The sequence below is a fragment of the Solanum lycopersicum genome, chromosome 3, assembly GCF_036512215.1.
Source record: "Solanum lycopersicum chromosome 3, SLM_r2.1".
Lineage (NCBI taxonomy): Eukaryota > Viridiplantae > Streptophyta > Magnoliopsida > Solanales > Solanaceae > Solanum > Solanum lycopersicum.
In genome coordinates, this window is record NC_090802.1 from 65,888,891 (window position 1) to 65,910,250 (window position 21,360).

At 35.5% G+C, this 21,360-nt stretch overlaps 4 protein-coding genes across 5 annotated transcripts; 2 read left to right on the forward strand and 2 right to left on the reverse strand.

Annotated features, from left to right (window-relative positions):
• The first annotated feature begins 1,947 nt into the window (after positions 1-1,947).
• Positions 1,948-12,711, forward strand: LOC101260805 (uncharacterized). 2 transcript variants are annotated; one of them, XM_010320238.4, is made up of 16 exons: positions 1,958-2,260; positions 2,468-2,602; positions 6,262-6,658; positions 6,756-6,933; positions 7,041-7,180; positions 7,263-8,421; positions 9,281-9,381; positions 9,508-9,652; positions 10,078-10,146; positions 10,232-10,277; positions 10,368-10,732; positions 10,915-10,994; positions 11,076-11,211; positions 11,684-11,936; positions 12,035-12,117; positions 12,213-12,711. In XM_010320238.4, exons 2-16 carry the CDS (start codon positions 2,491-2,493, stop codon positions 12,345-12,347), a joined length of 3,399 nt encoding a protein of 1,132 aa, XP_010318540.1. In that variant the 5' UTR covers positions 1,958-2,260; positions 2,468-2,490; the 3' UTR covers positions 12,348-12,711. The 2 variants fall into 2 exon arrangements, with proteins under 2 accessions (XP_010318539.1, XP_010318540.1); XM_010320237.4 differs by having other exon boundaries at positions 1,948-2,602.
• A 1,473-nt stretch (positions 12,712-14,184) lies between these two features.
• On the reverse strand, positions 14,185-15,356 carry LOC101260522 (large ribosomal subunit protein eL37x). Its single transcript, XM_004235612.4, has 4 exons — positions 15,226-15,356; positions 14,990-15,125; positions 14,778-14,879; positions 14,185-14,451 (listed from the first exon to the last, which is right to left on the reverse strand). Exons 1-4 carry the CDS (start codon positions 15,226-15,228, stop codon positions 14,405-14,407), a joined length of 288 nt encoding a protein of 95 aa, XP_004235660.1. The 5' UTR covers positions 15,229-15,356; the 3' UTR covers positions 14,185-14,404.
• A 676-nt stretch (positions 15,357-16,032) lies between these two features.
• OFP8 (OVATE family protein OFP8) lies at positions 16,033-18,643 on the forward strand. The gene has a single exon (XM_010320235.4). It carries the CDS (start codon positions 17,736-17,738, stop codon positions 18,423-18,425), a length of 690 nt encoding a protein of 229 aa, XP_010318537.1. The 5' UTR covers positions 16,033-17,735; the 3' UTR covers positions 18,426-18,643.
• Positions 18,644-18,683: 40 nt separating this feature from the next.
• Positions 18,684-21,139, reverse strand: LOC101260035 (putative Peroxidase 48). Its single transcript, XM_010320236.3, has 4 exons — positions 20,446-21,139; positions 19,707-19,895; positions 19,457-19,622; positions 18,684-19,369 (listed from the first exon to the last, which is right to left on the reverse strand). Exons 1-4 carry the CDS (start codon positions 20,824-20,826, stop codon positions 18,858-18,860), a joined length of 1,248 nt encoding a protein of 415 aa, XP_010318538.1. The 5' UTR covers positions 20,827-21,139; the 3' UTR covers positions 18,684-18,857.
• Positions 21,140-21,360: the final 221 nt, after the last annotated feature.

Genomic DNA, 21,360 nt, shown 5'->3' on the forward strand with positions numbered 1-21,360 from the left:
AAACACACCCTTAGTCTTCACCTTATTTTTGTTTACAACTTTACTTGTTCATTTCGTTATCTTGATCAGTTGAATCCCCACGTCTTTTATACCTTACGTACAAATTGAATTGTACATTTTTGGGGGCAAACAATTAATTATTTGTTCGTCTTTTATACATTTTAAATTATCAATTCTTATGATATATATATATTACTTGCAAGTTACTTTCTAATTGTCTAAATTATTTTTTAGAAATATATTGTATGTCAAAATGCATAATTAAGAAGAATGAAATTTGACTCTTAAATTTTGAATCGTATCGTATAAATTAAGGAGAAGAAAATTAAATAAGTGCATGTCTAGGAAAGTGCTTTTTAAACTGATTTTAATGATCTTAAAGCTAGTTGCGTTCTCTTTAAAGTATGACTTTTGAGAACTTGAAATTAAAATTAAGTAGGCGTTTGGTCATGCGATATCATATTATGATATGAAATCGTGAGATGAAATTAACATTTGAACATGCGGTTTCATTCTGATTTTATATCATGAGATAAAATTCTATATTTTCCAAAAAGGTCATAATTCGAGATTTTTTAAAAATACAAAAATTTCATCCACAAATTTATATTTTGTTTAAAACAAGTCCACATTTAAATCTACTAGTCATTTGTTGCATATGTAAATAAAATTTATAATTATATCATTACTTTTAAAAAAAAATTATTCTCACCAATATAAAAATTTATTATTACTTCAAATCAATTTCTACTTTATCATTTATGTTCATCAAATTTATTGCTATTACTTTAATGTTTAGTAAAGAATAATAAATTTTCATCTATATTTAGTGAACAAGACTGACCGTGATAGCTTTGTAATATTTACTATGTAATTGTATAATTTTTTATTTATTTGATAAAAATTGAATAAATTACCAAAAATACTTTAATAATTTTACCACTTATGAGATTCTTATGTTCATTAGAAAAATATACAACACAAAAACTCTAAATTATATTTCCAAACAAAATTTTAACTTTATCTCATAATTTTATATCGCATGATCAAATAGGCTCTAACTGGAGCAATTTCCTCCTAAAGAAAAGTGATCATCAATTTTGAAAACTATCATATAAATTAAGATCATAACTACTTATCAATTAGCAGTATTAGTATTAATATTAATGAAAATACACAAGTACCTTTCAATTTATGTCCAAAATTTTAGAGACACGTTTATGCTATACTAAGGTCCTATTATCCCTAAGCTTATTTTATAAGTAATTTCCTATCTTTTTTGACCGACGTGACACTAATTTGAAAAAAAAAAGTCAACCAGTGTTGGACCCACAAGACAGTGCCACTTAGGTCGAAAATGAATGAAAAATTATCAATAAAATAAGTTCAAGGGTAATAAAACCTTAGTATAATATAAGCGTGTCTCTAAAATTTTCGACATACGTTAAAAGAATACTTATGCATTATCTCTTAATATTAATATAAACACGTGATTGTTACTTACTATTGTTTTGTTTAGGTAAATGGACAAATAAAGATGGTATTCTATTTCAAGTAGCATGTGTGTGCTACTTAGCTCCATAACAAATAGTAGCACAAAAGGTAACAGTTCACAAAATATTTTATAAATGAATGTGTAAAATAGCATATTATCAAAAATAAAATACGAGAAGGTTGTTCAAAATCTTTAGCTCAACCTTCAAAACGGAATTGTATTTATTGTGAGTGAATCAACAAAAAATATAATATAAATCTAAAATCACATAAAATGAAATTACTTTAAATTTAAAGATTTTTAAAAATAAAAAATAAAATAGAATTTATAAAATTGCGCATCTGCTCTCTTCTCTACTTTGGCTCACCCAAATCAGAGGGAAAAAGGTCCCGATCGTAATTTCCAATAAATTTGTCACTAGAAATTTACAATTAGATTACATGCATCTAAGTGAGGATGTGCATTTCTCTTTGGGACAAATCAGCATTAGTTATTGCCCAACAGAATTCAAGGTGTGAAATGACGAAAATAGACACATGACACACGTATATTGCCCCTATTCAAGTTTCGAATCAATCAAACCGGACGATCCCGTCACTCCCCCCCCATTCCCCACGCGGCGTTCCCTCCTCTTCTTCAAGCCGTCAATCAAAAACTCTGAAGCACTAGTTGAACTTGCACCACTTCCATTCAGTTGAACATTTCGCTTACAGAGAAGTTAGAGCGAGAAAAAGTTTTTTTTTCTAGAGAGAGAAAACATCACTGGTACCTCTAAAACCTATCAATCTTCGTTTAATCATTTTCGGATTGTGTTTTTTTTAATTCTACAGCGTGATCTTATGCGGATGAGAATGTGCGTCGATTTGTTGCTGTTTCAATTGATGAGAATTGGGAAATTCAGAAGTTGAATTGGTTGAGTTTCTATTTCTGTTTGTTGTGAATTGGATTGAAGGTTGTTGTGTTGGTGTGAAGGATTTGATCGGGGGAGGTCCGACATGGGTACCACCCAAGGGCAGGCCGTGACGGTTCGGGACCTGGTTGAAGAAGCTAAAAAGCGGATTGTAATCTTGCTCCTATGTGTCATTGGACTTTCGTATATCATGTCTCGTGAGTGTCTACTTTATTTTATTTTTTTCCAGTTTTTGCTGATGATGATTGATTTTTTTTTCTTCCTACTTGTTTGGATGAGCTATGAATTGACTTATGAACAGTGTTTTTTGCTGCGTGTACTGTCTTCTAATGCAGCCTTGAAAGGAATTAATACTAGCTAACAATCATTTCTAGTTCAGGAATTTAGGATTTTAAATAGATATGGTTCAGGAATAAATCTTTGAAGGGAACGAATTGATTGACGGGAATGGTAATAGATGTGAGTATGTTACTGCTTTCTAGAGGTAGCTATTTACAAGTTGTATGTGAGTGGATTGATTAGCTACCTGCATATCACACATATTTACTCATCAAAAAAATATCATTCATTATTCTATATCTGTAATTGCTGTGCATTGTTGACACACAACCAACTGTTAGTTGGCAAACACTAGGAACAACTTTAAGGGAAGTTGTCGGTTCATTACTTATATAAAAATAGAAAAAATGAAAAAAAATAATAATCAGAGATATCTGGTCAGGATTTGACTTAGAGAATTTAGATCTCGGTCTCATGAATGAAATAGATTACTGTTTTTATAAAACTTGCAAATAAGACTTAACAAGGAAGCTGGAAGATAGCTAATTAAGTTCTCAACGAATTTGAGAAATGTTGTAAGTTTGTTTTCAAACTCATGTGACGCCCATGATGGAGGGCGGGCCAACAAGGAGGAGAGTCAAAAAAGGATTGACATGCTTCAAGGGTGGCAAGCTTCTGAAGAAGGATTGCACATGGCACCTTAGGATATTACCACACCAGAATGGGAGAGGAAACTGACGAGCATCGTAAGGCATAGTACTAGTTCACATTTTATGTTTTGGTTCGATTATGATGTAGTCCGAAGGACAAATCCTTGAGGTCTGTTGGACCAAAGTGGACAACACGTACCATGGGCTTGAGTCATGACAAATATGGGATCAGAGCCTGACACTTCCTCAGTACAATGGTGGGGCAAACCTCTGTGTTCTCGCTGAGTCCGTAAGGTGGATTTTATGTGATGCCCATGATGGAGGATAGGTCGATGAGAGTGGGTCAACGTTCACATAGTGTCTGTGCATGTGCGTGTTTAGGCTTGATTATAGCATTGCCCAAGAGGCAAATCTGTAAAGTCTGTTGTCAAAGCAGACAATAATGTCATGGGCTTGGATCGTGACACTTTAAAAGCTCATTAAGTTACTGAAAATGCTTTCAAATTTGGCCCAATAAAGCTTTAAACTACCAAACTCATGACCTGTATAAGAGTTTAGAAACATAATGTTGGATTGCTGTATCTTCTCGATGTATAACCAAGATTAGTGAGTTTGAGGGAATATGAAAATGTCCTTGCATTTTCACAGTATTCAATATGCCACTTTAAGATGAATTTCTCCAGAAGAGTGCATCCATCGGCTTAAGAGGCTGGAGATAAAGAGGGTGAAAGTTCATGACATTGGACTACATCGAAAATACTTTCTAGAGTGCAACATTAGCGGGTGCATGTTCTAGATGAAACTTCCACACAGGCAAACAAAAGAAGTGGAGACAATTACACTATCGGAAAGAAATTCTTGATGACTGAAAATCAGTTGCATGACTGATGTTGTTTTATTATGATACATACAATTTTTTTTGCCAATTCTTGTATAGTTTACATTGTTGGTTAACTTTTCAAGACCCTTAAAGATTTATCCAATGGATATGAAATCATTGAGTAGTTACAATTGAACCAACAAGAGAAGTCAGATGCTTCGTGAGACTACATAAGAAATTGTCTTTGCGACGTTTTGAAAGACAATTCTTAAAATACAAGTTGACAATCATGATCATGGATCTAAAAGAGATTAAAGGAAACTACAATTTTCTTCTCGATTTGCGAGTTACTCAAAATTACGTGATTAGGGATGTGGATAACTCTTTCTACACCTTTTGATGGTATGTTTGTGTCACACATAGATTTTTTTTCTCTCATTAAATGTGTCCCCAATATGAATATGGAAGCAATCTATTTGAATGGGAGTTAATCAAAGCCTATTATTGGATGTTTAAGAGTGGAATATCCTTTATATGTATCCAGGGAAACTATAGTCTTTTTAATGTTGCTCAAGCATTTCCCTTGTTACAATCGACATACGGGAAGGGATAGCAGATCTTGGCGATGTGATCTTCTACTTCTTTGGTGTTATAGAATAGTTATTAATACAACTTCCAAAAGTATATGACTTGCACCTAAGTCGTAGTTGTCGATAAAATTGTAGTGGAGATCTTGAGATATTAGGGTTTGAATCCACTACTACTCAACTATAAAATAATAACTATGCTTTCGTTCCATACAAGTTGGTTGGTGATTAATATTGGTCTTTAATTAATTTCCTTCCATCTATTAAGTCTTGTTGGGAAAAGTTACCATACCTATGTAGGTGAGAAAATGCAAATACTCTGTAGAACAATTGAAATGCACGGGAGTTGTCCAAAGACCCCTGTTATATATAAAAATAACAAAATCTTGTAATGTTGTTACATCTAATTCTAGTCGAGGTAATGCAAGGCTAAGATTTTCTATGAAACATAAAAGTTCACATCAATAGCGAAGTCAACAACAACAACATACCCTGTGTAATCACACTAGGTAGGGTGTGAGGAGGGTAGGGTATACATACGTAAACCTTACCACTACCTCGTGAAGATACAACGTGGTTATTCCTGAATGACCCTCGGCTCAAGTAATTCATAACAAAGCAATGTTTAAAATAACATACAGTCACAAAGAAAACATAACAAATACTAACAACATTATTACATGGCATTAGTAACAACATCAAAATAATGTGATAACTGAAACAAAGAACAATAGATATTAAACAGAAATTGAAGGGCAGAAACTACGAGATTAGTACTAATCTACTGGAATGCACGGAGATAACACTCCGACGACCTACTAACCTTCTGTCCTAATCCTCGACCTCCAAAACGCCATATCTAAAGTCATGTCCTCGATAAGCTTAAGGTGCGCCATGTAAAATAGCAAAGTCCCATTATTAAATGTCTTGATTCTTAGTTATGGCAATATTTGCTTCCTTAGAAGCTTTTATCTCTATGTAGGAGTCCAGTCGTACAGTCTGCCTTTGCATGACTATCATAGCAAAGCCTTTTGGTTCGCACAAATCTATTGCAATGAGTCCCTTATAAAAAAAATCTTTTTGTCCTTCTTCTGCTATATGTGGATAAGTAATGATGTAGGTTCAATAAATGAGCTTAAGAGAAGATGAAGAACCTAGTTTTATATGAAAGATTTAGGAGACCTCACATGGGAGGCCCCACACGAAGTGATTCATCCTTGAAAAGACTTGCATGTGATGTTCCATAAACATAATCAGGTGGTTGTTGTTGTTATTAATCTTGCATGTATCTCGACAGAGATGCTCTATTCAGAATTTATTGTTATAAGAGTATTCAGCTTGACTGAGAGCCTGGATTTTTGTAGTATCTGTTGATAGTTATTTTTTCATTAATTGCACACTTCAACTTTATTGTTTTTGACATTCCTTTTGGATCTTAACGTATATCTTGGGTGAATGTCGATATGCCTTTATGTTTCTATTCTCACCTTTGACATTTTTGCTGTACTTTCCACTTGCAGTAACGAGCTCTTCAGTTTTTATCAACTTGCCTGCAGCTGCTCTCCTAATTGTTATGCTTCGCTATCTATCTCTGGACTTTGATGCACAAATAAAAGCTGCTACATATAAAAGCAAGTCATCCTCATTAAATAATACTGTTCAGAAGAAACAGTTAGATGGTCCAAGATCAGTTAATGAGAAATCTGATTGGAGGAAAAAAGTAGATTCACCTGTTGTGGAAGATGCAATTGACCACTTCACCAGACACATAGTCTCTGAGTGGGTGACAGATCTCTGGTACTGCCGTATAACTTCTGATAGACAGGGTCCAGAGGAACTTGTGCAGATCATGAATGGCGTGCTAGGGGAAATTTCAAATCGGATGAGATCCATCAATCTTATAGATCTTTTAACAAGGTTTCTAAATTGTAGTTACAGGATGCTACTGACATATTTCCTCTTTAGCTTATGTTATATTATATCCTCTAGGAAGTCATTCATTGGGATCATGCAGGGATATTGTCAGTCTAATATGCACTCATTTGGAATTGTTCCGTACATGCAAATTGAGGATTGAAAAAAAGAATACAAGATCCTTGACTATAGAAGAGCGAGATCTGGAACTTAAACTGACGCTGGCAGCAGATGACAAGTTACATCCGGCTTTGTTTTCTCCAGAAGCTGAACACAAGGTAATCTCATTCTTTTATCTTAACAAAATCAATAATCAATTGTTCTATAGTACTTTTAATTTAGGATTGTCTCATCTCATTTACACCATTTTCTTCTCTATCTGCAGGTTCTCCAGCATCTTATGGATGGTCTCATTTCGTTCACGTTCAGACCAGAGGACTTGCAATGCTCTTTATTCCGATACATTGTGAGGGAACTTCTTGCTTGCGTTGTGATACGACCAGTACTGAATTTAGTTAACCCTAGGTAACTATTCCTTTGCGTCTTGCTTCCTGTAGCCTCATAACCCTTGTTTCTGTACTTTATTTTATCACCAAACTATTGTCAGGTTCATTAATGAGAGGATTGAATCTCTAGCTATTTCCTTAAAGAAGGCTGATAAAGGACCTACTGCAGCTCAAACAGAACAGCAATCAAGTCCAAGTGTATCTGAAAAGGTATCAGCAGATCATTTTTCTGGGGTGTTGGATTCTTCTGCGAAGGGTCTTGAACTTGTTCAGTTTAGAAGGAACCAAACTAATGACACTACGGAGAATAATACGATGGACAATGGGAATGGATCAGATTTGTCAAAGGATCCTTTGCTTTCGATTGATACACGGTCTACTCGTTCTTGGAGTTCTTTGCCATCACAAACCAACACAGATGATGGGAGAGGTCTCCAGAAACACCGCTCTGGAGAGTGGGGTGAAATGCTAGATTTGGTGTCACGTCGAAAGACTGAAACCCTGGCTCCAGAGAACTTAGACAACATGTGGACTAAAGGAAGAAACTATAAAAGGAAAGAAGAGGGCAATCTAGCATCAGATTCACTCCAACATAATTCTTTGCTAGGGCCACCTAAATCACAGGAGCACTTGAAGGGAATGCTAAGACAGAAAGAGAGTGAGAGTGAAAATTGGGTTAACGTGAACCATTATTTGAAAGCTAATACCCAGACTTTTCAATATCAAGAGGAAGATGAGCACAACTCAGATGAGGTCGAATCAGAGAGCACTAGTTCTTACACTACTGATGATGAGGAACCTATTAGTGTGACAGGTCTTGATTCTCCTGGTAATAAAGTGTGGGATGCCAAAAATAGAAGGAATATCAATCACATTCATCATCCACTTGAAAATAATGCTGGTCATAAGACAAGAAAGGGAAAAGCTAGCAAAGGTCATATTCGCTCTAAGCACTTAAATAAAGTACCATCTGCGAGGAAAAAATCCAGAGCAAGTAGCCAAACAGAGCATGTATGGCAAGAGATTCAAAGATCGAGCTTCTTATTAGGGGATGGACATGATATATTAAACTCTAAATATAATGAGAAACCAGAAGTTCTGAGCGATCACTCTGATTCAGAAATGCCTGGTAGAATTTCAAGTGGCACCAATGCATCAGCATCTTCTTTGTCAAGCAGCGTTCTCGCTAATCAGAAAATGGGTGCTAATTCTCTTAAAAGTTCTATAATTGCTGATTCCTTTTTGAAGTTAACGTGTGAGGTACAGAAGTGATTGCCATCCTTTTTACATAAACTTCACTGTGTGTGTATGGTAGGGAGGAACACATTTTTTAGAATTTCTTTTCCCCTATTTTTCCTTGTTTGGTTGGTAAATGCTTCAGAAATATATTTCTCAAGATCACATTTTCCTCAAAAAACTGAAAATAACTTCCCTGGCATACCTAGGGAAGTCATTTTTCATGTTCAAACCACCAGCATTACACAACCGGATTCTCTGGTGGTACAATCCCGAATTCTTTCCCCTCCTCCACCCCAATTTCTCTGATGGAAAAAATCCAGAGAAGGTTACAAAGTGGAGGGTGACAGGTCTTTGATGCTTTTGATTATATTGTCTTGGTACACTTTAACATTAACTCATCTTCCTTATTGTTTTCCAATTATTTATTTATTTTTAGCTGTTTAAATTCAAGTCCATATTTGAAAATAAAATTCCATAGTTTCTTCTAAAAACGAAATTGAGGTTTATAATTATTAGTGCTCCTCCATTATGATTTTATTAATTTACTTTATATAGACGGTTTAAATAGATAACTTATTGATCTCTCCTTAAATTTTTATAGAGAAATTTTTAAAGAAAAACTAAATAGGAACTCTTTTACTCCTTATAACCAAAAGAGTGGAAAGTATCTTCCTCTTCAACGGTCAACCAAACATTTGAATTATTTTCTGGAAAATGATTTCCATTTACCAACTGAACACTTGAAATTAAATTAGAGAACCACTTATTTTCCTGAAAAACATTTTCTGTGGGAAAGATGTTCTTTCGTACCAAACATACCCTTTATGAATTACTTTCGCAGATTTGGACATCCACAGATATTTCCCTTCCTGTGTTGCAGGTCTTGAGTGCCAATATTGTAAAGAGTGGCTCAAAAACTTTTGCCGTTTATTGCTTATCTGTTACAGATGTGAACAATCATAGCTGGTCCATCAAAAGAAGGTCTTGATATGTAACCTTTTGCTTTTATCATTATTGTGAATGTCAAAACACCTCCTTATCCCGAATATTATCTCAACATGTCCTATTATCCCGTGTGTAATTTACTTCTGCTATTGTTTGTGACAGGTTTCGTCATTTTGAGGAGCTACACAGACGTCTTAAGGAGTATCCTGAGTACAATCTTCATTTGCCACCCAAACATTTTCTCTCCACAGGTCTGGATGTTCAAGTCATTCGAGAAAGATGCAAATTTCTTAAAGAATATATGAAGGTGATGCTCTAACAGATGGCATCTAGAAATGTTTTTCGACTATTACTTTCTGATCTATAACAAAGTCCTGTTATTTATTAGAGTTCTCTTTGATATCACAGTATTGTACTTGTGTTCTTACCTCATAATGTTTCTCTTCTCATTGTTGTATATTTATCTTGGTCTTTATTCTTTGATTGTATTTGACTTCCATGTTCCCTGAAAATAATTTCTTCTCTTCCTGAAGTTGATGAATATGACTAGTTACAGTGATATATGATGTCATGCGAAGCTTCAAAAAGCAAGAATATCGTGAAATTGGACCTTAATTATTCTCTCTAAATTATTGTGTTCACTTTTTCTCCTTGCAGTTAAATTTATTTCCATTTTCCCCCTAGGTGTTACCTTTAATCTTCATTTGATTCGGTTTTCTGGTTTTGTTACAGAAACTGCTGCAGCTCCCGAGTGTTTCCAACTCCATTGAGGTTTGGGACTTCCTCAGTGTTGATTCACAGGTTAAAAGATTATTGATTTTCTATTTTTTTAGCTTTGGATACATTCTTTGAACACAGAGCATTGATCTTGTAAATTGTCGTGCAGACATATAGCTTTTCAAATTCCCTTTCCATAATCGATACATTACCAGGTAAGTAAGTTAGTTCGCATGGCTACAGGCCAGAAGGTTGCATTTCAACTTTTATGTTAATTGTAAATGGTTCTTGTTATTCGCTTTCAGCTAACCTCGATGATACAGTACACAAAGTAAATAAAGAACCTCTGCCCAAGATTGGCCCAAGAACTGATATCATATTCTCCACGGCAGAGCATTATGCAGAAAGGAAGGACCGAGTCTTGATGCATCATCCTGTGGTGGATGAATCAAGATATGGCAAAAAATATGTCACACTGTCCCCTCCAAAAAGACCCACCAAAGGAGCTTTTGAGGATTCAAGTAATGGCTCCGACAATGTACAAACAAATAAAGTTCCAATCCCAGCCACAGGAACGGTGCTAAAATCAGTTGAAACTAATTCACGCGCCTCACATGGATCATCCGATACCTTTGTTGATTCTCCTGTTGAATCCTCCCTTCCCTTAGAGGTAGCTGCTTCTGACTTGAGTTAGTGAGATTGAAAGATATGCAAGTTACCTTTTTTTTATGATGCCTTTTCCTTTGGTTTCTCTAGTAAGAATTACATGTAGTTTACCAATTTTTTTTAAAAATCACATGTAGTTTTAGCCTTTTGAGATGTTTTTGAACCTCTTTTTTTGTTTTACTGTAGTGGGTGCCTCCACAGGTAAGTGCACCAGTTCTAGACCTGGTTGATGTCATTTTTCAGCTCCAAGATGGTGGATGGATCAGGTATTATTCTTGTCAAACTATTATGCACTTGGACCTCATTGATTACTCATTTCTGTTATAACTTTTTGCGGTGTCTACCAGGAGAAAGGCATTCTGGGTGGCGAAACAGGTTTTACAATTAGGAATGGGTGATGCATTTGATGACTGGCTCATTGGGAAAATCCAGCGTCTGCGCAGGGGTTCAGTAGTGGCTGCAGGCATTAGACGTATTGAGCAGGCAAGTGTCACAATTTTGTAGCTTTTCCTTCTCAAGCTGATAAGAACAAGTCAACTTGAATTTCTAATCGTTGTGATCTAATCAATTAATACCTTACCAAATACTAATAGTTTTTAATTTTCCAGGATTTGCTAAATCAAACAATTTGCTGGCCTCCTATTGATAACTTTTGGTTCTTATGTATGTTCTCTGTTTGTTTTGGGTGGGGTGGGGGTGGGGGTGAGGGTAGGGAGGCTTATTTTGTAAGCTTGCTTTATGAGAAAAAGCTATAGTAGTAAGCATGCCGTGTTCATAAACTATGTGCATTATAGATGACAGAGTTGGTGGGGTATGCTTTTTCTTAGAAGCGTGTAAAAGTAGTTTCGGATAACTCATGATACCCGAGATTCTGTGATTAACATTTTATTGATTCTGTATTTGTTGTTCTTATTGATACTGTATTGAGTGTTCTCATTCTTTGTGCTCCATGTAGATTTTATGGCCTGATGGAATATTCATAACAAAGCATCCAAGTCGACAACGTCCTACACCATCTGCCATTCAATCTGTTGGTTCTCCACAAAACCATCCTCCTACTCCATCTGCCAGTCCATCCATTGGTTCTCCACAAAACCAACCTCCTACTCCATCATCATCACCAATGGCAGAGGATATCCGGAAACTGGATGAGAAGCAACAGAAGGAAGCTGAACAGCGTGCAAACCTAGTATATGAGCTGATGATTGGTAGGTCACCCAAAAAACATGTCCCATTGGCTAGTGACCATTACAACATTCATCATCCATAATAGTTTGCCATTATTTACTCTGATAATCTTTTACAGAAAAAGCGCCTGCTGCTGTTGTTGGACTAGTTGGTCACAAGGAATATGAGCAATGCGCAAAGGATCTTTATTACTTCATCCAGGTAACTTAGTCAGTGCCTTCAGAATCTGCTTTAAATATCACAACCTTTAAAATCTCCATCTTGTTTTACTAATTGAGTCACTATTTCTTTTACAGTCATCTGTGTGTCTAAAGCTGTTAGTCCTTGATCTTCTTGAGCTGATACTACTGTCCGCTTTCCCGGAGCTGGATGGCGTATTCAACACATTGCATCAAGAGAAGAGGAAGTTTGGAGAGCTCAAAATAGATTAGTGTGCGTGAATTTTGAGATAGCTCGTCCATCTTTAGAGAAAATTATATCCAAAAAAAAAAAAATTAAAAAGTTTTTTCTTTAGCCGTGTCCCTCCTGGGAACTGATTTCTGCATAGATTTTTCTTTCCCTTTGGCCCTCCCCGGGAATTGATTTTTCCCATTCATGTCTTGTACAACTGGCGTGGAAAATTTTGTTTTGCGGGAAAAAATATTTTACAAACACAAAACTGTTAAAAGTTGAGTTGGAATCATTTTCCTTGAGGAGATGTAAAATTTAGATTTTTTTTGTGGGAAGATTGTAAACTATATTTTGATCAATACCTTGTAAATATCAGTATAGTGACATACTTACATTCTTCTGCAACATTGTATTTTCTGCCATACAATCAGAGTAATAGTTTATTGCGAAGTTCCCTTGATAGAAAATCAAAGGTATGCGCAACTCAAGCCCATAGTATGAGATTAAGATATGAGGGTATGAAAGTCGACAATTAGGATAGAAGATAATAGGCAACCTACCCAAACTCTACTACCATGTGAGATTTCATTGGTACGTTGTAGAAAATGAATGGTTTCATGTTTAGTATTTCTAAGTCTTGTCCATTAACACTCATTCATACTCGAAGATTGATATAAATTCAGCAAGCGTTTGGGCTACATTTGGATTTCAATTGTAAAACAAAAATTAAAGTTTGAAAAGAGTATTTGGAAGTCCGTTGTATTTTTGCATGAAGTTCATTTCATGATGGAAAATTAGTGCGGAAACCACTACTATTTCATTTGAAATACTTAAATCAGCTATTGAAAACCTAAATTATTTAATAACAAACAAGATTTCAGTTAACCAAGTGGAAAACCCATCTCACCTTAGACTACCTCAGATAGCAAGTCATCTGAGGCATGGTAACGGTCAGCTATGTTGAGTTTTTCGTTGGAATCACGTTATACCAAGGCAAATAGTACTCCATTTCATATTGATTAAATTTTTGATGTATTTTCCATTTTTCAAAATTACTTTTAGAAAATTACTTTTAGAGTGTTCTTTCAATTTAACCTTTCATTTGGATTTTCAATATAATGACTTCAACAAATTTGACAATAATTAATAAGAGTATAAATGAAAAACTATATACAATTTGTCTTAATTTCCTTTTCTATAAAGGGATATGAATTCAATCAAAAATTCAATCAAAAATTCAATTAATATAAAATGGACAGAGTAATAGATTAGCCATCCCATCACGTATATGAAATAACTTATCTGAACAATAGGATAAGTTATAGCAATCAAACAAGACATGAAATTTTGTACTATTCATGGGTACTTTTCAACTTATTAGGTCCATAAAAAAAATTCTAACTACAATATGAATATGTAACAACCAAACAACAATAGATACAAGAGTGATGTACTAATTAACTTGACAAATGCTAAAATTGGATACAAAACCCAATGGGGGATCATGCTAAAAGTGCACTTAGCTACATAGGTGAGAATGAGACTGAAAGGGGAGATGCACAAATTCTGCCCAGCAGGGCTTGTACTAACTCAGCTTTCCAAAACATAGGCAGATGGAAGAAATCAGCAGGGATATCATCTCCACACATGCATTTCCCTAGTAAACATTAAGATACATGGCTTCACGAGCACTCGTGAACAAAAGGGTATTGACTCGCTGAGTGAAACATAACATCTCCAATGAAATCCTCAAACAATAGGGATGAATGGTTTCCATCATAACAAGCTTTTCTAAGGATAAAGGCTGGAATAGATGCACGGACAAAAACATCAAAGCAACGAGCAATAAAAAGCATATACGAGCGCAAAAACTCAAGATTCAGCAACAAAAAATAGAAAGCAGCCTATAAATAAAACCAAAATTCTGTATCAGAATGTCAATTTCAACAACACATTTCAAAAATTCAAGTACTTCTAATTTAGACTGGACATCAACAACAAAAATAAGCTTTCCCAAATTTCCTTGCTCTCTAATACTTGAAAATACTTCCAAAATGAAGCTACCATTATAAAAGTACCCTCCTCAATTGCTCTCTCTTCAAGCAGAAGCTGCTGTTCCCTTCTTCCTTGGAGCTGCTTCAGTCCCTGAACATATATTTTGCAATTTGAAGTTCATTAACATAGACAATTATCAAACTATTAAGACACTGACATGGAAAATCAACAAATCCGATACACGAAACATTTGGAGAACAGATTTTCCATAGCTCAATTAGCAAAGACTACACAAACTTAATTCTAAAACTCAATTACAAAAATAGACGCAGGGAACATACTTCTTGCTCAATTAGCAAATACTACACAAACTTTTTCTACTTCAATTACAAACATAACTCAACTAGCGTAGTGGATTTGACAATGTGGATCACTGTTTAATCAGAAACTCTAAAGATCATAAATACGACGTGTACCTTCTCTGAAATTGGTCTTGAATCTGCGAGGAACGTTGCGGAGGTACCTCATGCGGCCGGTACCAGTTGTCTTTCTGCGGATAGCCTTCACACTCCAGTTGTCTGGAAAAAATTTCATTCACCATAACAGTATATTATATATCTGGACTGAGTAGAAGGCTTTCATGGCGTCAAATACAATACAAATTATACAGTAAGAGAAAGCAATTTACATGATCTTTTCCTAGCAGCAGGATAAGCACAAGCAGAACATCGACTCTTCTGGAGATGGAAACTGCGGCGACCGCACCTCACACACAGTGTGTGGGTCTTGTTCCTCCTCTTACCAAAGCTTCCTGTTCCCTTGCCCTACAATAATTAACAATACAAAATCCACATTGGTTAGCACATCAACACCTCTTACGGGCATAAAAGGTGGGGGAAGATAGAGTAATGGAGTTACACTTACCATGGCTGTGCAGTTGCAGAAACCCTAGCGTCTACCTCAGATAGATGAGATTCGGCGTTAATAAGAGAGTTTATACGTCGTGGTTGAAAAGGGCTTTAGGGTTCTTAAAATGGGCCAATTATGTTTTGGGCCTAATATCTTACCGAGCCCATTTATTATATTAGTTGACCCGGGAAACGTATAGTAAGTAATGGATATTGACAAATACGTCTAACGAATAAGTAAAAAAAAATGGGCAACTTTCACATATAGCAAACAAAAAATTCATATTTATATGCTATAGCAAACTTTGCAAAATTGCGCTCCATAGCAAACATAAAACTGTATAATTTGCTATACATATACAATTGTATAATTCGCTGGCCTAAATTGTATAATTCGTTGGCCTAAATTGTATAATTCGCTGGCCTATTTCGCTGCAATTGTATAATTTGTTTTGCATACAGTTGAATCGAATTAAGATGTATGTATATTGCATAATTATTAGTGTATAGGAAGAAGATATATGTTTTTCTCGCTTTATACAAAAACAGAAACACAATATATACACTTTTGTTGTATAAAGCTAGAGAAATTGTATTTCACTGCAATTGTATAATTCGTTGGCCTTTTTCTCTGCAATATTTGAAGTAAAATGTTTGTATATTGTATAATTAAGTGTATAACACGAAGATATACATTTTTGCATGTGTATATACAATTTTCTCTCGCTTTATATAAAACAGAAACAGAATTATACACTTTTGTGTATAAAGCGAGAGAGGCGAGCAAGATTTTTGGGAGAGAGACGCTGGCAAATTTTAGCTAATGTTTACTATGAAGCACAATTAAATCAAACCCTAGCTATTCCATTTAATTTAAGTTATTAGTTTGCTATTATATATACAATTTCCCCAAAAAAAATTGTGAATTAAAAATTGCACTAATTTGGACATTCTTAATATCTTAGTATCTCAACCAATTCGATTTCTACTTTGTAATTTTTAGACACGGAAAAAAGAAAGAAAAAAATATATTTTGATATTGACGTGCAATTGAATGTTAAAAAATAACTTCCATACCATGTGAACGCAAAATATTATATAATGACGCTTCAAAAAGAGATAGTAGGACCACTACAAAGTACCAACTCAAAACATGGAACTGGAAAAGGAGAAAGATGATTAATTGATGTGGTTCCGTATTTATTCTTTATTACTATTATTTTTTAAAAACATATATAAATATTAATTCCAACCAGGATATAGCTAAAGTAAACGCTATCAACACTGCAATTCAACTTGTTAGGTGTAGTATAGAGAAAAATGTGATTAAGCAAATCTATTTCATCATTTCTTCGAGTTTGCATTAGCTAGGCTTTTGGTTACCCATTCTGATCTAATACTGCATATTGAGAGCTTACTCTTCAGTAGTGTATATATATAAATATACAGTATTAAGAGCAGCAGCGACAACAACATACCGAGGTTTGAAGAGTATAAAGTGTACATAAACCTTACCTCTACCTCAAAGCCTGTAAACTATAAGAACATTGAGGGAAAATGTACAAGAGCGAGCAGATTATAAGAATTTATTGTTGAGGTGGACACTGCCTATAGTAGCATGTTGAAGAATTCAAGTGTTAAAACCGTAGGAAAGTGACTGATGTAATGAGCCCTCATCTCCTCACCCATTTCAATAATCTCTTCTGTTTATGCCCCTTATCCTCTTCAACCAACAATGTACCAATCTTTAATGATTTGGGGACCAAAACCAGCTCTTAGATTAGTGGCTAATTAAAGCTTTTCTCATTATTACTTGAGGTCCCATTAACATAAAATTAGGTATTTTTTAGCCATATGTACTAATCACATCAAATATCAGCCCAACTCACTCTTCAACATTCTCTTAACTGTGATCATTGTTGAAATTCCATTCCCTAATTACGTTGCGTAATTATTCATAAGAACGTTAGTCCCTCTGTTTTAGTTTACTTGGCTTCATTACATACTAACTATATAAAGTAGTGGTAACAAAATTTAGAATTTCAAAACATCATTAATAAAGTTGGTTTAGGAAAATACGTCTCTAGTTAAAGTTTATTCGAGGTGTGTCAAGTCATCCAGGACAAAGTAATACGAAAAGTAGCGAGTACTCAACTTCAGCCTAAGCTTTAAATATCCTCCTTCTGCTAGGTGGTATATAGAACTATCAATTCTGAGCCCTCAGAACCTTTTGAAACTACAGTTAGCTTTTTACTTTTCTATTGTTTATACCCCTCCTTACTTGCAAATTTTGTGCACAGAGGGTAGGGTCAGAATAATGAATATAATGGGAAGGGAAAAATATATCTGGAGGAATAACTAATACAAAGAAGTGTCCCTTGTATTTCATTCACTTTTTGCTGTTTGTCTTCAACCAAAAAGGAGCAAATCAGCCCTGTCTGTCCCTATATTAAACTTCTTGAAATTATAACTTCAAAGGAGCCAAGCTAATAGCAGTATCTTTTGCTGCACAGATAGAAAAATCAGATGGAGGAGTCGTACAAGAAGATAGAGCCACAAATGCTGCTCAAGAAAACTATCCAAAAGACTAAGAATTTCCTCTACAGGACTCCTCATAATCTCAAGTCATTTCTATTTGGAGGTCACCACAAGCTACCTAAAACTGCTTGTCACTTCAATCCCTTTTTGTCAGTGAGCAAACGATTCTCAAGCAGCAAAAGAATCCCAAAGACTAATGTTAAGGAGTTGGATGACTTGTACAGGGACTACTATCAACAATGGAATCAACCTGATCACAATGAGATTCAGGAGAGAAAGATGACTTCAAAAAATGCTAGGAAATTTCAAGGTATGGCTGAAGGAGATTACAGCGAAAGCCAAAGGGAACTTGCAGTGCGGTTTGGTATGGAAGACATAGAAAGTGAAAGGAGAAAGGAAGATGAGAAAAAAGGTCGAGAAGTCTTAACACGAAGCACAAGTAAAGGGAGTCTCACTTTACTGAAGAAGATGGAGGAATTGGAAATGGTGGAAGGAGAAGATATGGATCATGTGCTAGATATAGAAGAAGTGCTTCAATGCTACACTCTTCTAAACAGCCCAGTTTATGTTGACATTGTTGACAGATTCTTCATGGACATGTACACTGAGTTCTCGATTCGAAAACCATCAGGTAGTGTCAACAGTTCAATGCGAAGACTTGGTCCTCTCAAGCTCTAGAAGCAAACAAGTATGGTTTGTGTGTAGCTCTAAGATTGTGAGTAGTGATGCAATTCCCCTCTCTTTTTCTTCTGTTCCTGTTTGCTCATTGTTTTTCAGTTAATATCAATTAAAAAGATCAAGGATTGTGTGTATTTGTTTACTATTTTGGTTTTGTAATACTGAGATTCAGAGTATAATCTACTCGGTAGATATATATTTTGGCTGGATTGTGATTACTTTAAGAGTCAACCTGACCAACTGTTTACGAGTGTATCATAAGAGAAATAATTCTACTAGATTTATGTCTTTTAGCGTTTTTCTTACAAACAAAACCAGAACACTTGTACTACCAAGCATAATGATATCACAAAATTTCAAGAAATGAGAAAGTGGAGCTAAGGAACCAAAATAGCAATAGGCTAAGCAAGTGACCAAACCATTGAGCTTTTATCAGGAAACTTTCCGGCAATCTTTGCGGATCTGTCCCATTGGTGCAGTCAGGACTCCCAAGTTGGAAAGCTTCATCATTGTCGTACCAAAATCCTTGTGAAACAATGACACATCTGAAGCATAAGCTTGGACCCAGGTTTTAGTTTCTTCCCCTGCCGTCAGTTGCTGATCAACGTACAGTATTCCCCTGCCCTGTAGAAGACTGCGGTAATACAGTGTACCAAAACTTTCTCCTGGTCCCTCAAAGTCCATTGGTATTGCTGGCTCCTCCATCACGGAAGATGACAATTTATGGATAATAGATGATGGTGAAAGTGATGTTGAAATTAGTTGGGAAGGGGATAGTGATTTTGATATTGGTGACATCAAAGTGGCCTGATTGGTGTTGCATTTTGACCTCAAGAAACTCAAAAATTCTGAGTCCATGGTAGGGTCGGAGCTGTTAGTCCCGCTGAAGTTGAAGAGCCTGTTGATGAAGAATTTGCAATGGATCACCCCAGTGCTGTGAGCCCCTGTTGGAAGCAATTCACATCAAAACAAACTAGATTTCATTTGTGTGAAAGCAATCGAAACAAAGAAACCTATGGTAAAAACAATACCTAAGAGGCTTACAGTCTCCCTTTCATCGAAACCTTTAGATGAGAATGACACAATGATCTTGGAAAGATCATCCTGAGGACTAGGAAGCTCAAAAGTTGCATCTTCTGCGAAAGAAGACAGACTGTCTCTCCTTCCCGTTTTCAGTGGGTAGAAAGGGCCACCAGACTGAAATTAATGGAAGATTCTTTCAGTTATGGGTAATCTGTTTGTATGAGAGTGTCTGAGAGAGAGGGAAGGAAGGGAGGTTACCAAAACAATGCTTTCTCTAGCAGCCAAAACAACAGCATCAGCACAGGAAACAACTCCAGGACAAGCTTCTTCGAGCTCTAATTTAATGATATCTATTACGTCGAAGCCCTTCAATGATTCGTTGGGAGGAGATTCTTTCTCACTATGCATTCCTTCAACAGAGTCCAGTAAAACTGAGGCATCACACCCCTGTTATTTAGCATTGATCCATTCAAAAACAACGAGTCATCAACTAGTATTCATTAACGAGAACTTCACAAGACAACACACTTTAAAAATTCATGTTTTTTCCCTTGAGCCATTCACTAGACAATTTGAGTTGGAAGAAGAGAAACAAATTGATTTCTCACGATACAGAGATCATATATGAGCACAATCGGTAATGAAAAGAAAGCTCACGCTGAGAACTTCTAGCTAACCAGAATTGGTAATCACGTAAACCAAAAACCAAAAAATTGAGTTACATCTCAAAACAGAAAGTAGAAACACCAGGTTATATCAAGCGGACTCATCGGACCTCTGTTTTATCAACGACTAGAGAGAACTTCCAAAGTTCAATTTAATAAACTTCCTCGATAACAATCAGACAATATAACGAAGACTGATCAATATATTTTGAAACTCAGGCTTCGTCATTGATAATCCTAAACTTCATGTATATATAAACAAAAACGAAAAAATGCTCAGATGTATCAGAACACGAGCAGAGCAGATACAATTAAGTGTTTAAGAAAATGACCTCAACAAAGCAGTCGTGGAAAGCAAGCCTCAACAATGCAGGAGCAATCTGTGGTTGTTTTCTGAAAAGACTCCGAACAGTTGATCGGATTATTCCCTCAGCTTGAGGGCAAGTTTGTTGGTAGTAATCGTATATGAGAAAACCAACAGATGCAGTTTGTTGTTGTAGCTTCCTCCCCTCTACAGAAGTGGTAGCGAACATTGGAAGTGGCGGAAACGAGTGATCATCGAAGATTGAGTACTGAGAATCACGAGAGCAATATTTGTCAGTGCGTGAAGAGAATTCCAACTTCACATTGATATCATCAACGTCTTGGTTCTGCAAGGAGATGAGAATGCATAACAGAAACACTAGAAAGCTCAATTTCCGTGTAAAATCCATGGGAATCTGGAGAGAAACTTTTGAGAGGAAGAAGGCGGTAATGGAATGATATCGATTATGGAAGTGTACGGTCGTTACTTGTCAGTGAAGCTGGCTAGCTTGCTGTGCACCGTAACCAACTCTTATTTTACAAGAATACCCTCTATCTTTCCTCGATTTTCACTTCTGTCATTGCTTCCTTTTCCATCTTCTACTGCTTCGCGCTCCTCTGTACATCTTTATTTTGAATTCCAGAATTATAAGATCTCATAATTTAGTTTAGTGAGAAAATTTAGTCAAATTGACTTACTCTGGTGAAGAAAACCAAAAGAGTAGTTACTACTTTCAGTCATTAATATAATATAAGGTGCCCAGTAAACTTCAACTTTTAAATATTTTAGCAACAAAATTGTAACTTTTAAGTAGGTAATATATCAAAAAATTCCATACCATGAAACACATGCATAGGCATTTTGAGAAAGACTACAAAAAATATATGTTACATTAGGAGGATCAAGAAAAGAGGCACAATTTGACAGTTGGGCTTAAGTTTGG

Coding starts and splice junctions, on each gene's coding strand:
- LOC101260805 (XM_010320237.4), top strand. CDS start 2,491: ATGGGTACCACCCAAGGGCAGGCCGTGACGGTTCGGGACCTGGTTGAA. Junction 6,934..7,040: donor CTCCAGAAGCTGAACACAAG/GTAATCTCATTC, acceptor CTCTATCTGCAG/GTTCTCCAGCATCTTATGGA. Junction 8,422..9,280: donor TTTTGAAGTTAACGTGTGAG/GTACAGAAGTGA, acceptor CCTGTGTTGCAG/GTCTTGAGTGCCAATATTGT.
- LOC101260522 (XM_004235612.4), bottom strand. Junction 14,880..14,989: donor TGCTGCTAGGAAAAGATCAT/GTAAATTGCTTT, acceptor AATTTTTTCCAG/ACAACTGGAGTGTGAAGGCT. Junction 14,452..14,777: donor CAAGACCAATTTCAGAGAAG/GTACACGTCGTA, acceptor ATATATGTTCAG/GGACTGAAGCAGCTCCAAGG.
- OFP8 (XM_010320235.4), top strand. CDS start 17,736: ATGGAGGAGTCGTACAAGAAGATAGAGCCACAAATGCTGCTCAAGAAA.
- LOC101260035 (XM_010320236.3), bottom strand. CDS start 20,826: ATGGATTTTACACGGAAATTGAGCTTTCTAGTGTTTCTGTTATGCATT. Junction 19,896..20,445: donor TCCACGACTGCTTTGTTGAG/GTCATTTTCTTA, acceptor GCTAAATAACAG/GGGTGTGATGCCTCAGTTTT. Junction 19,623..19,706: donor CTAGAGAAAGCATTGTTTTG/GTAACCTCCCTT, acceptor CATTAATTTCAG/TCTGGTGGCCCTTTCTACCC.